Genomic DNA, 13,991 nt, shown 5'->3' with positions numbered 1-13,991 from the left:
ATAAGCTATAAACGACAAGGAGACATATATGTGGGTAAGGAAAGATTCCTCTGACAATCATTACACAGATTGTGCGCTTTCCATTACTCAATAACCTCTGACATTCTTTGTCACCTCATGATTATGGAGGTTATGAGAGGTGGTATATAAAGAGGAGTCCTCTCCATTGGCGAGGTATGCTTTCTGAGCATCTGAGCCTTATTCTCGCACGAGTCATTTTTTACTGCTCTTCATTCACCCGTTTGGAATTGTACTGAGTTCAGTGTATGAAGGCCTTCGCCAGGAACTCCCCCTGATTTCTAGGCACTGCACAGATGTTTTGTTAGCTCATCTCCGTGTACACAGGATCGAACAAAAGCCTTCCTATGGCATAAAAAGTCTTTTCTCAGTCAACAATCAAACCATCATACCCAGCACATTATCTCTATAGTTTTTATACAGGATCACTTGCATTAATGCATAATTCTTAGTTCTTCCGATCGAAAACACCTTGCAAGATCACAAAAAAGACTACTTCAAGAGGCAAAATCATTGTCCATGAACATAAGGGTGCGTTTGGTTCGGGGTTATTCTTAATAACCTTGGTTATCCATCCAAGGTTATTGAGTAAAAATTTATAAAAATTTTAAAATAAAAAAAATTTAAAATTAAAATAAATAAATAAATAAAATTTAAAATTTAAAAAATGTAAATAAAATAAAAAATATAAATATAAATAACATAAAAAATATTAAAATATTAAAAAATAAAAAAACACATAAAAACGTAAAAAAATATACAGGAAAAAGAAAAGTAAAAAAAACATAAAAAATAAAAAATAATAATAATAATATTAGTATTAGTAGTATTATTATGTATAGTTGGTTTTGTAACTGAGGGTAATACGATAAAATATTAAATTAGGGTATTCATTAAAATCTTCAAACAAACAAGTTTTTGTTGCATTCACTAGGTTGAACCAAACAACATTTGGTTATGTTTTATTCCCCATAACCTTAGTTATGTGATTACCTGGTAATTACATAACCAAGATTATATATGATAACTTGAATCAAATGCACCCCTTCTAGCAATTCAATTCTCCAGCATTAACACTAATATCATAACACACGCTCCAAATATTAATTTTTATGGATACATATCAGAAATTTAAATAATTGATTTAATACATGCCGATTTCAAATAATAACTAAGATAACACAGAAATCTTAATTAAATTGGATCACAACGACAATCTGAAAGGCTTAATTAGATATCATAGATGAGGTCCTGGAACTTCACCATGTGATCAGGCTGCAAGGAGATGGCCACCGAGAGGCCACCATCCCCAGCGGCGCTTGGCAGGATGATCACCACACCCTCGACGCGGATGGGGCTTGGGCCCATGAAAATTGGTCGGCCCCAACCGAAGTCAGCGTCGTGGATTGGCAGACGCGCCCAGCTGGTGAGCCACAAGTTTGGGCATCCGAATGGGGTAGCGCCATTTACCTTCTGAGCCAACATATTTGAGCGTATCTCCAAGTAGTCCAACGCCGACTGCAAGTAGGTGGCGTCCATCCTCAGCACGGCCCCCTGGATCGTCTTGGCCGCCGGGGAAGGACCGCCCTCCGGAGAGGTCACCTCCCCCGCTGTGGCAACGGGCGCCGCCCTGAAGATCACGTTCCCGAAGTAGCCCTGCGGAAGTGGTGGCTGGATTCGTTGCCGACCGTCGGTTGGAATGTACATCTTGGTCATCTGGTCGGGCGGGAGGTCGCGCGCTATGCACGCGCACCGCCACAAGTGGGCCGCGAGGAGGACATGCGTACTGTAGCTGCCATCTGGAGGAGCTTTGGCCTTGAGGAGGTCAAGCTGCTCTCGGGTGAGCTTGAAGATGCGGACAGCAACGGCGGAGCTTGGGACTTGGGCGACAGAGGAGTTCATGGAAGGAGGGGGCTGGTACTCGATGTGAGGAAAAGAGGGGTTAGGCGGATCTCGACTACGGAGAAGGGTTCGATCGATGAATGGCTGGACGGTGATGCCGACGCCGCGGGCAACGTCGGACCAGGAGTTTATCAAGTGAAGGCCAGCCAAGCCGTCGACGACCTGATGGTGCACGCCGGTGCCCAAGGATACACCACCGCACTTCAAGTGCGTCACCTGTGCATGCAAAGATCAAACCCCCACCAAATTCAATTAAATTCAAAATTAATTTCTGTCCTTGATAACTTAAGCAAAATCAATTATTTAAAATAATTTTAAAAGTAGATTATTAATTTATTTATAGTTTTCACCGTTAAATATATACTTTTACATTCCAAAAATATTTTACGGTTTGAGAGCACTCTGATTACGTCACTTATTAAATCCAAAAGTAAATACACTTGTCCCGTAAATATATACCATGGATCTCCAAAGTATTACGAATCAATCCTAGAAGATATTTATACTCAATTAGTCAATTGGATGAAAAAACACAGAACACAATGCACGATTACCCATGAATACGTTTAAGATATTCATTTACATCACATGCGTCTGTTTTTGACTTTGCGTAAACTTAAAGAATTCAACAAATTCGATAAATAATAGATGACTGTGATTACGTCATCTAATAAACCCAAAACTACGATCTACTCCCCTTTTAGTTATTTTCATTTAGATACGACCTTTGTTAAATTTGCCGTAAACTGAAATAATTCAGCAAATTCGGTAAGTACCTGGATGAGAAACAGCGGGAAGGCGGAGATGTCGTCGGTGTAGTCTGCATTTGGCTTCGGGAAGAGCTGCTCCAGCTCCACGGTGGGTGCGAAGTCGCCGAAGTCGTCCACCGTCGCCTCCGCATCGGCCTCCACAAACAGTGCCCCATCGCCGTTGCAGTCTATCACGATCCGATCGTCCTCGCCGCACGCCAGCCGCCCTGCCATGGGATAGAAGGGCACCAGCACCCGGGCCAACGCGTCGCGCAGCACCGCCGCGTCAAAGAAGTTGGCCGACCCATCCGGCCGGTAGAAGTGGACGCTCAGCGTGTAGTGATTCAGCATCACCAGATCCAGGTTGGAGAGCCACAGCCGTCGCTGTGGCGTCGCTTCCGCCGGCCGCACCATCGTCGACCGCCTGACGTTGATCACAACCATGGCTAGCTCCCAACTGCAAATTAATTAATTACAGCGTGCATAGTTCAGTCGTCACCATCAAAAGCAAATAAATGCGTACAAACCTTGTTGGAGATGCTCCAAGGCAAACACTATATGAGCAATTTTACACAAATCAACCACAGGAATCTCTAAACTGAAAGATAAAAGGCGAATAAAGAGCGGTGCCCTCCAAAGCAGGAGCTGGTTACAAGAGCTCGGCGAAGCGATATGGGCTTCGGTGAGCTTCTTAAAATAAGGTTTGATTAATTAATTATTTTATATAGGAATAAGTTAGTAAATGTTATTAATTTTAAATCCATAATAAATATATGATTTTGAAATGCAGGTTATCCAAATTGATTAGTAATAGGTTATTTTTAAATATATAAAGTTATTAGCACATGATATGTAAATCGGTAAATGACAACTAAATTATAAAAATAATAATATATACATGTATATGAAAATTTAACAAACATATAATATTATATATCAATATCCTGTTAGCTAGTTCAAATTTCATATAAAATTTAATATCTATTTATACTCATCATATTTTAAAGTATAACTCCGTGTTTAGTGAGTAGGATTGAACTTGGCTTATGATCGACTAAGCTATTTTCAACTTAGACTAGACTATTTAAAATTTTCAAATTTAGACTCAATAACTATCTTAAATTAGCTTCTTGTCTTGAACTTCATGAAAGCTTCATTGATCTCGAGCTTTTCAAACGATCTCCAGTTTTGATACCTAACTATATGGTATATGACATGATAAACATCAAAGTCCTGCACTCAAAGATGCGGCGGAGCTGGACAGTCCTGCGTGTCCCGTGGGTTATAAAATCATGCTAAATTGTTAGTCAAAGTCAAGATGCAGTAGATATTACTCATGCAGGGTTAAAACTCAACGTAGAAGGAACTCAAGCTAAATCCGATGAGCACAATACAGTCATCCCTAAGATATGAAGCTAGTCAAGAGTAAGTTGGTTACCATGGCTCTTATCTCGGCTCAAATTCCGATACCCCTTTTGATTTCTCTCAGTCCCACTGCAATCACTGATATATATCTCTATCTTAGCTCTTGGTCCTGACACCTTTCTTGGCTTAGTCTCTAGTCTAGACAACAGACTCTATGTCAGGCTCAGTTGATAGACTCCATCTCAATCTTAACCAATAAGATTGAGAATGAGAGATTGTTGTGATACTTTAACATTATCATCTTTAATATTAAATATTATGGTTGATTTTATGTCCAATCTAATATTTTTTTTCTCATATATAGTTTAAATATGGGTAGAATTAAATACACTCTTAGCATCCTCCAGGGAGTAAATAGAGTTCAAAGAGCTCTAGAACGAATAGCAAAGTTGTATATATTTAAGCATTATGAAATGTGTCATATGCACACCACACCTCAACGTCTTAAAGCTTGGAGGAGAAATATTTATTTCTATTGCATTTTGGTCATTATTTTGAACATGATGATGTAGTTCGAATTCTAAGAGGTTCTTTGCATAGATGTTGGAAGAGCATAATTGATGAAATACTTAACCAAAGCGGATCAATGATTTACCTTGATGTGATAAAGTCATCATTGATTATGAGATGGAGGAAAGAGATTTAACTCGAGATGAAGAAGTCATTATCCAAGAAGATAAATTCTTCTGGTATTCATCTTTTGAAGTTCGTTCCATCAGACAAGCTCTCAAGAGGAATGACCAAAATGATAACCTGCATGAGAAATTTGATTTTCTTTAGGATGATGACGGGTTATTATGTATGTTTATTTTAAAGTTTTAACATCAATATAATATGCCATAGGCAAGTATGAATTGTAAACTTTGATGTTAGTTTATTTTAATACATGTTTGTCTACATATGTTTCTTTGGAATTTATTGAGATATTCCAAGTTATGTGGGAGTTTTAGGTTGAAAGAATTTAAGTGATTTTTACCTAAAATTAATTGATATTTTGTTGTTTTTTTGTAACTTTTGAAATTAAATTTATGATGATGTAACATTAGGATTGTAGATGATGATTAGAAACTTAGTGAACTTTCGAGTCAGCCTTGTGTTAAATCATCAGAGATGTTAGTTACAAACACAAAAAACTAATGTGTACAATTAATAAGCATTAACATGTGTTACTGTGTTATTGCAACTAAAATATAGAGATCATGGCATCAAAATCTATCATTGCTAATCTTAACAAAGGTGACAAGCTGAATGGTGACAACTAGAATAATTAGTGCCAAAAGATTTGGTATGTGCTTGATGAGCAAGATGCCTTAGAGGAAATCAACCAAATCATGCAGGATCTTGATGTGGGTAACAATGCTCAACGGAGGAGAGATCAATAAGCTTACCAAGTATGGAAAAAAAAAAGATTCTATTGCTCGTGCTATTTTGGTTTGCTCTGTGATTGAAGATCTCATCCATGAATGTGAGTAGTATCCTACTCCTCATGACATTTGGGTATACCTACGGGAGAAGTACAGAGGTACTACAGTCACCCGTCTGAGGCAATTGACTATCAAGTTTGACACTTACAAGAAAGAAGTTGATCACAACATCAAACAACATTTGAGAACTATGTCAAACATGATATGTGAATTGAAATTAGTTGGTCATATGCTCTCTTATGAGTAACAGGTTCAAGCTTTGATCTGATCTCTTCTTGACAAGTGGGAGCATCTAAAAGTCAATATGACTGCCAATGATAGTATCACTACAACAAAAACTCTCATAGACATCGGTTTTCCACCGGTGTCTATTACATTTTCGACCGATGTCTATGAAGCCGATGTAAAAGGTCTACCATTTTAGACATCGGGTTAAAACCGGTGTGGTATCACTTAACAACACTGGTCTTCGAATCGGTTATTAACCGGTGTAGTATCACTTAACGACACTGTTTCATCAACGGTGTAAAACCGATGTAATATTGTATGTTAATAACACCAGTTTTGGCAGCGGTATATAACCGATGTAATATTAGTTAATAACACCGGTTTTACAGCGGTGGAAAACCGATGTAATATGGGTATTTTTTAACAGGACAAATTTGATTTCCGAAACAATGAAAAACTGACAGTAATAAAAAAAAATACACAAATTACACAAATATTCTTCATTCAACTGTATCCATAAAATATACAAATATTCACAAATTATATAAATAATCTTCTTACAACAGTATCCATAAAATACCCAAACATTCTTTTTACATCAAAAGCTAGCTAATAGATATCAAAATCAAAGTAGAACATTCTTTTAACAACACATCAAGGTAGAACCGCACTTCAAATGTAATCTAACATGCATTCAGCCCACTCGAACCGCACTTCATCAATTTCAACTCTGGAGTACTTGAGATTTGTAAACTGTAAAAACACATAAATAATATATTAGTAAAGATGCAATTTTGAAAGATGGAAATGGTAAAGATGCAATTTTGAAAGCTGGAAATGGTAAAGATGCAATTTTGATTTATTTATTTTTTTTCCAAATATCTGCTCTAGCTCTAACGAGGCCAGTCTAGTTTTTCTGATCCCTATCTTTCTAACACTTCAAATCAAGCATTTTGAAAGCTTTTCAGTCTGATTTTGGGTTGGGAGCTACCAATAAACTAAATTTGGAATGTAAAATATCTAAACCAAAGAAAGCCCCTTTCTAATTGATACTTGCAACAAAGATAATCTACAATACTTTATACAAAGTTAATTCATGATCAGGACCCAATAATCCACCATATGTCAAATAACTAAAACAAATGTGTACATGTATCAAATAAAATAGAATACTGAGTTTTTAAAGGCTGCTGTGGAAGACTATTGTTCATAATGCTTAATTCATTGAAGGATAATTGCGTGCATCCGCATACACACTGATACACATATACATATGCAATTTAGCACAAAAAAATCATTGTAAAATCTAAAACTTTCATATATGACACTTAGTATATGCTGCTTAGAATATAACATAGATAATTTGCTCCTTCTAATTAAAGTGTAGAGATTGATAAGAATCGACAGCATCATACAACAAATTACTAGGCATGATAATGGTTGAATTCAAAAATCAGGGAAGGACCAAGAGCATCATATAACAAATCAGTGACCCTGAATTATGAAAAGCATAACAGCAGCAAGATCACAAAAGCTAAGAGACGTTCATAATTAATCAAAATCAATGAGTTTGTATCAATTATGATACTGAAACAGTGTTGGAAAATGCAACAAATTATCTTTAGGGCTTATATACAAAATGGAAGATATTGTATTATTACCATTGCTAGAAGTGAATCCTTGTGGTCAACTCCAAATTTTTCAATTATATCTTTCATATATCGCATGATATAAAAATCACATTGCTCTGCATCCGGTTGTTGAGGAGCCTATGTTAGAAAAGAAATATTGGAATAACTCCTTCAAGGATAGTGAAACAGTTGCTAATCAAAAGGACATACCTTGACAACTACCCATGTTGGCTGTTTGCAACCATAGAGCTACAATTTTCAGCTGATGGGATCTAAGGTTGTGTATCCCTTCCAGGCAGTTAGAGCTGTTCCTCCAAAAGGGGTGACTGTTGCAAAGTTGAAGGTTGAAATCAATGGTTTCGGGAGAATAGGTCGAAACTTCCTCCGCTGTTGGCACGACCGGAAGGACTCACCGCTGGAGGTCATCGTCGTCAACGGCAGTGGCGGTGTCAAGAATGTATGGCACATCTGATGTTTAAGCCTTTCCTAGGAAACAAAACAATGTTAGAACAAGTTATTCTGTAACAGGCATCTCACCTAAACTGTAAAAACACATAAACTTCATCAATTTCAACTCTGGAGTACTTGAGATTTGTAAACTGTAAAAACACTAAATAATATCTAACAAATATATATATGCAAATGTTGCCATTGCAGCAGAAATAGGATCCCTGACCCCCAAAATAGTCCAGACTAGTGAATTGTCTGAACCAGCAGGAATGATGCCAATTGGAATAGAAAGTGCTTCCTTCTAGTTATCTCTGCTTAGAAGACCATTAAGTACGTGCATGATCATGTAAGCTAATTATCAAAATTCAAATAGCTAATGCTTGGTCTATAGAATTATATAACATCACAGGAAAGGTGAACTATCAAGCAGATGACAAACATACTAAGAAAAAGAACCATAGGAAGCCAGTAGGTTATTGGCATCATTGAGAGTTGGTGTCAAAGTTCATATAGAGTTCATAATTGATCTAATACCAAAAAAAGTCGAGACGTAAAGGAGACCTATTAATATAGATCATACAGTCACAAAATAATTGCAACATCATTGATCAGCTTCAAAATGCTCATAGGAAGATGCTAAAATGTATGTTCAGCTCCTATCCTATAATATTCGAAATCTACAGCAGAAAAATTAAGAAAGATATATCAATGCACCAGATATTCATCTATCAATTTTCACAACCCAATGTATTGCCTTCAGCAATGTTGTAATTCCATGGTTTCTATCAAAGTTCTGGTAGGGTAGACAAGTATAAAAAATATTAATTTTCAGCAAATCATGTTGTGCTTACTATACAGATTATAAAAATAAAATATGTACAGAAAGTGAATAAAAGAATCACTGTGAGAGACATACCACCTAAACTAACTTATAAAGGAAGAGAGCAAATAAAATTTTACAAAGAGTAAGGGAGATGCAATAATTCTACAAATGAGATAAAAGCGTTAGCACAAAGTTGATAAGATTCCAAGAAGGCATAAAGTTAGTTCTCCATAGTAGTTGTCCATTCAAATTGGTCAATTTAGTGACAAACTCATAAGATGGTGATCACTAAAAAGAAATAATCAATCAGGTTAAAGGAAATATATGTACAATTGCCAGTCTTTTTAACTAAGAATCAGAAAGATACAACTTAACTTATCCTAGCTTGACATTTGAATTACTAAATTTTGATTCATTGTAACAGATCATTGGCCAAAGAAGGCAGATTCAACAGGAGGTTGGCAACTTCAAACAGTAGAGTAATGAGGAGCTGGAGATGAAAAAGTGGTAGAATGAAGTGGAAGAAGATGGCCAACATTTTGCAAAACTTTTTTGGCCTTTGGCACTAGTTATTATGCACACATATCAAGGAATTTCTATTATTGCATCTAATGATTTTCTTAATCAACTTAAACTTACCCAAACAAATACAATGCACAAAATAAGATGAGTAAATAGCGGAAACATTCTCCATGACGAGGCATTCCTTTCAAAGATGAGGGAAAGTGCAGAAGATTGCAGTGCTGCGAAGAAGCACATCACGGCTTTCATGGTGAGTTTGGCTGGGTAGATCTCACAGATGGATGCCTGAGAATACTCATGATTAACATAACGTAGTAATTAAAAGGGAAGTGACAACACAAGGGACACCATTAACGCAATACCTGAAGAACAAGCGATACACTGCATGCAAAATAGCCGAATAGCATAAGAGCAGAGCCTTTAAGCCAGGCATCGCCTTTCTCAGGAGTTTCGAAATGAAGTTGGATCATAGGTGAAGTAACAAAGGCCCCCAACAAATGACCTTTCCAAAATGTGAAGATCAGGGCACCAGTGATGCTGAAGATGGTCCCTGCAAGCCTGGCCCTCCCTCTTACAGTCTTCAAGTTGAGCTTTTCCATCCTAAGCAAAAAAAGACCAAATATAGAATGATATTTGAATGAACTAAATTCACTGTAAAATTACTTGGAATTAATATCTGAATCAACCTCAGTACAATTGCCAATAAGAAAGTAAAAGCAAGAATGACATTGCCCAAGGCACTGGCAACAGTTGGAGAAATGAGATGGAGTCCAACGTAGTATACATTTTGCTGAATTGTTATACCCAACATAGCAAGAATGAATATTTTTAGCATGACACCAAATGAGAAGCTGGGTCTTCGATTCCTACAACTATGAGATGAGTTTAAAAACATTCAATTTGTAGTCATATATCTTATTCTCAACAATTCTAATGAGACATGCTCCTTGAACCTTTTGAGCACATAAGCAAGAGGAGCCAAGATGAGCATGTCAATAAGGTGCCTGTACACTACGAAGACAAGCGCACTTAGTCCTTGTCCTAATGCAAGCTTGCCGAGGATGCTGGATCCAGCATACGCGAACTGGGACACAATCATATAGAAGTATGGAGCACATGCTTTCACAGAGGCCATGATCTCCTCACCAAATTGTTTGTGACAATTTTTATTGTCCTTGGTTCTTTATAAAGGAAGAAAATCATTTTGATTCTGTCAAACAAACAAGTCTAAGATAGACAAATGCTTTGAAAGCTAGGAATAGAAAAAAGATGAGAGAAAAGCAGGCAAACAAGTGCCAACAAGCTACATGAGAGTCGTCTATCTGTTGTATCATTTTCTCCAGCAAACAGACAAATAAATCATCTCGTCGACAAGATGAAGACGACTAGAGAGAAAAGCAGGCAAACAAGTGCACTTTATTCTCGTCGACTAGGGTTTCTGGAATTGAACAAGAAGAAGAAACCAAGCATACCTTTGCTATCAATCTCGTCGACATGGCTCTCCTGACCTTTGATTTTGATGCTGAACCATTTTTTGACGAAGGCCTTAGACCATGACAACTGCTCCCAAGAAAGTGAGGAAAGAAAACATGCCCAAATCAGCCACCTTAAAGACGAAGAAAGCAGAACTCTAGGAGAGAAATCAAACCTTGCTTTTCTTTGAATCATAATCTCTCATCGTTGCAGCACTCCTTCATACAGCTATGGTGAGTTAGCTCGACAAACACTTCCCCAAGGATCTGCTGCAATATGAATCTTGTGGAAGCAAAATAAGGCAAACAAACTCCCCAGAAAAAAAATTCCTCCACTGTCTCTGCTGCTGAAAAGGCACAGGGCGAAAGAGGGAGAAGTACTAGTAACTTGTAAGGAGAAAGAGGACAAAGCTATGCATAAGCTTAGAACAAGGAGCTGTGCTATGATCTTTCGAACGTACTACATTATTAACACAGTCGGCTACTCAAATCAGAAGGGAAACAAAGGGAACTTTTGACCCTTCTTCACAAGGTTTGGGATCTAAAACCGTGAGCCTGAAGCAAAGCAATCCAGAATCTGGGGTTCGATCCAAAGCCAAGTTAAATAAGCTCAAAATCCGACGAGGAAGGCGATGGAACAATGCAGGCTAAAGGGCCAAAATAGCATCAGCAGCAGAATACGAGCGGAAGAGAAGGCAACAACAACAACATCAGCATGTACGGGACGACACTCTCTCGTCTTCAAGCTGTAAACCTTCAACCCATCTCACAATGGAGCAAAGAATGCATCCATTTGTGAGTGAGCAAGCGAGCGAGAGAATAAAGTGCACAACTTGTGCCTTGCGTTCTTCCTTTTCTAGGCGATCTTCGGACCAAATCCAAGGCTAACCCAAACAGGGAAATGCACATAACTATTACAAAAACAATAACAAAAATATATAAATAGAATAAAAATTGGCATATGCCCCTGTCCTAGGTCAACTTGACGTACACTTCTCCGTGGAGGAGAGACTTACCGTAGCAAAAGGAAGCAGCAGTTAAAAGAACAAAAAGATAAAGACAACCCTTTGCTTTGGCTTCTGGAATTTCGAGATGAATATTGCTGTGCTAGAATCAAGGTAGGTGGTGGGTTCCCAGGGGAATCCATGTTCTTCTTCTGAGTGTCTCCCCTTAGTCGTCTTCATCTTGTCTCCCTCCGCCGCTACTATTCTGAAACCCTAAAAAACAAGACTAACTCATCACCTCTCCTTTCTCGAAATGCGAAGAAAGGTTCCTCTTCTTACCCAAAGGGAGGAGGTGGAGGAGATGCGTTGTGAGTGAATCCTGATCGGGAGAGGAAGAGGCGTCGATCTAAGAAGGGGAAGAGGGAGGAGGAGGAAAGTGGTGGTGGTGTCGCTACGGTATATGGTGCACGGTGCGATATAGGTTTAAGTTTGGAGAGAAGAGTGAAGTGTTGCAATGTAGCGCCCGAAAATTCTCAAACTTGCATTAGAATTATTCCGTGATTTTTTCTGGAATTTTAGATATTTTTCCGGAATTTTCCGAGTAGCGGAAGTAGCAAAAATAATTAGAAGAATAAAAAGGCTTAAGCGGGGATCGAACCCGGGACCTCTCGGGTCCGCTAAACCTTTAGTTAGCCTTAGTAACCGGTGAACCCAGCAGGGCCGTGCTAAAAGAGAAGGGAAACATTTATATTTATATTTGAGTTGAGCCTAGTTACCCACTTAATATAAATTAAAAACTTAAGTAGGTTTTGGTTTATTTGTGGTTCGGCAGCCCTCTCCTCACAAAAAACCTCACGCTACTTTTCTCCAAGCCCTCACCGACGCCAACCTCTCTTCCTCCTCTTTCTCTCGGCGCACCCAGGCTAGGCCCCCAAAGACATCTTCCGGCAGCAGCTCCGACACCAGGACGCTCCCCTTCGCGAGAGGAACGTGTTGGCGCAAGAAAACTATCGAAAGGATCGTCTTCTCCGGAAACCTAGCGACTATAACCGTAAGGAAACCAGCGCACGAGGTAAGAAACCCCTCACCTGCGGTATAATAGCTTCCGTTTGAGTTTTTAGGCTTTGGTTAGGAGGTATGCAGATTTTTATCGATATCTAGGGTGTATTTAACTCTTTTCGCAGATTAGGGATTTAGTTGGGCACCTCTAGATGGGCCGGGCACGTTTTCCCTCCTTAGATAGGAGGTTAGACGTTGTCGGGTGCCTAGAGGTGGTCTCCCTAATGGGGAGAAGAGTTAGAGCATCCTATGTGTTCGATTAAAGGACTAGCTCAGTAATAGACAGTTTAATTAACTTATTAAATGCACTAGAAGCATTTAAAATAGCAAATTAGTTATTTCAACTTATGTAGGACTACAGTCTAATGGGTGGGCTCCCACAGTCACCTCTAGGTTCAGACAACCTAGTTCTAGGTTCAGATAACCTAGATTCAGCAAAATAAGTACATAACATTCAGCATTTTACTTTCAGCAGTGGCACTGTACTGGATTAGATATCCACTGGGCTGGACTCCCATAGTCGTCTCTAGGTTTAGCTAACCTAGTAAACCCTATTAGATTCGGAACTTGCAATCCCGGGTTTAGATAGGGATGCACGCACAGCAAGTACAGTTGCAAGGGCCCTCAGCAGCATGTTTAGTATTTTCACTTATTATATGTATAGCTTTTCAAATTCACAATCAGTTATGTGAGTTCAGCTTAGTTTCAGTACCAGCTCAGTTAGTTTAGTACAGATCATGATCAGCTTAGTTCAGTTCCATGATTTGTATTCAGTTTCAGTTTTCATGCTCAGCTCTATTTTTGCAAGTATGATTGCCATGCTCAGTTTCTGTTCATATGAATAAATGCCATGCTATGCCATGATCAGCACCTACTTTCCAATAGCATGTTTTTAAAACATATATGCATCGTATGCATGTTTTCGTGAGGTAGATGGTTTCTTACTAAGCTTTTTAGCTTATAGATACTACTTTTCTTATACTGCAGATAAAGGTAAAGGAAAAGTGTACCAGTAGCGGAGGCTGGAGGGCAATGCTATCAGGATGTGTGTGGGCAGGAGTTGGAACAAAGACCTTTGGGATCTAAACAGTTTTACTTCAATATTAGCACTTAGCGTTTTCAGTTTTATTATTCAGTTTTTGATTTGTTAAGCGTTATGAAATAGTAAACCATGCACTATGTAGTATGCCAGGTTTAGAATATTAGTGAGTTTATATTAGTATGATTTTCATTGGTTTAGAGTTGTTGCAGGTGGTTTTGGCACGTCAAAGTGTCGAAATCAGCATCTCTGATTTCGTAATCAGGAAATCAGACGCTGGATCGGTCTGCCGACCGATCCAGTAG

At 38.4% G+C, this 13,991-nt stretch overlaps 1 protein-coding gene across 1 annotated transcript; it reads right to left on the bottom strand.

The window, feature by feature from the left end:
* Positions 1-1,206: 1,206 nt before the first annotated feature.
* Positions 1,207-3,113, bottom strand: LOC121968176 (hydroxycinnamoyltransferase-like). The gene is made up of 2 exons (XM_042518651.1): positions 2,697-3,113; positions 1,207-2,136 (listed from the first exon to the last, which is right to left on the bottom strand). The coding sequence occupies exons 1-2, from the start codon at positions 3,111-3,113 to the stop codon at positions 1,249-1,251; spliced, it is 1,305 nt and encodes a 434-aa protein (XP_042374585.1). The 3' UTR covers positions 1,207-1,248.
* Between the last annotated feature and the right edge of the window lie 10,878 nt (positions 3,114-13,991).

Source organism: Zingiber officinale, chromosome 3B (genome assembly GCF_018446385.1).
Source record: "Zingiber officinale cultivar Zhangliang chromosome 3B, Zo_v1.1, whole genome shotgun sequence".
Classification (NCBI taxonomy): Eukaryota; Viridiplantae; Streptophyta; class Magnoliopsida; order Zingiberales; family Zingiberaceae; genus Zingiber; species Zingiber officinale.
Note: the sequence above shows the minus strand (reverse complement) of the source record. Positions and strands in the feature narration are given on the sequence as shown.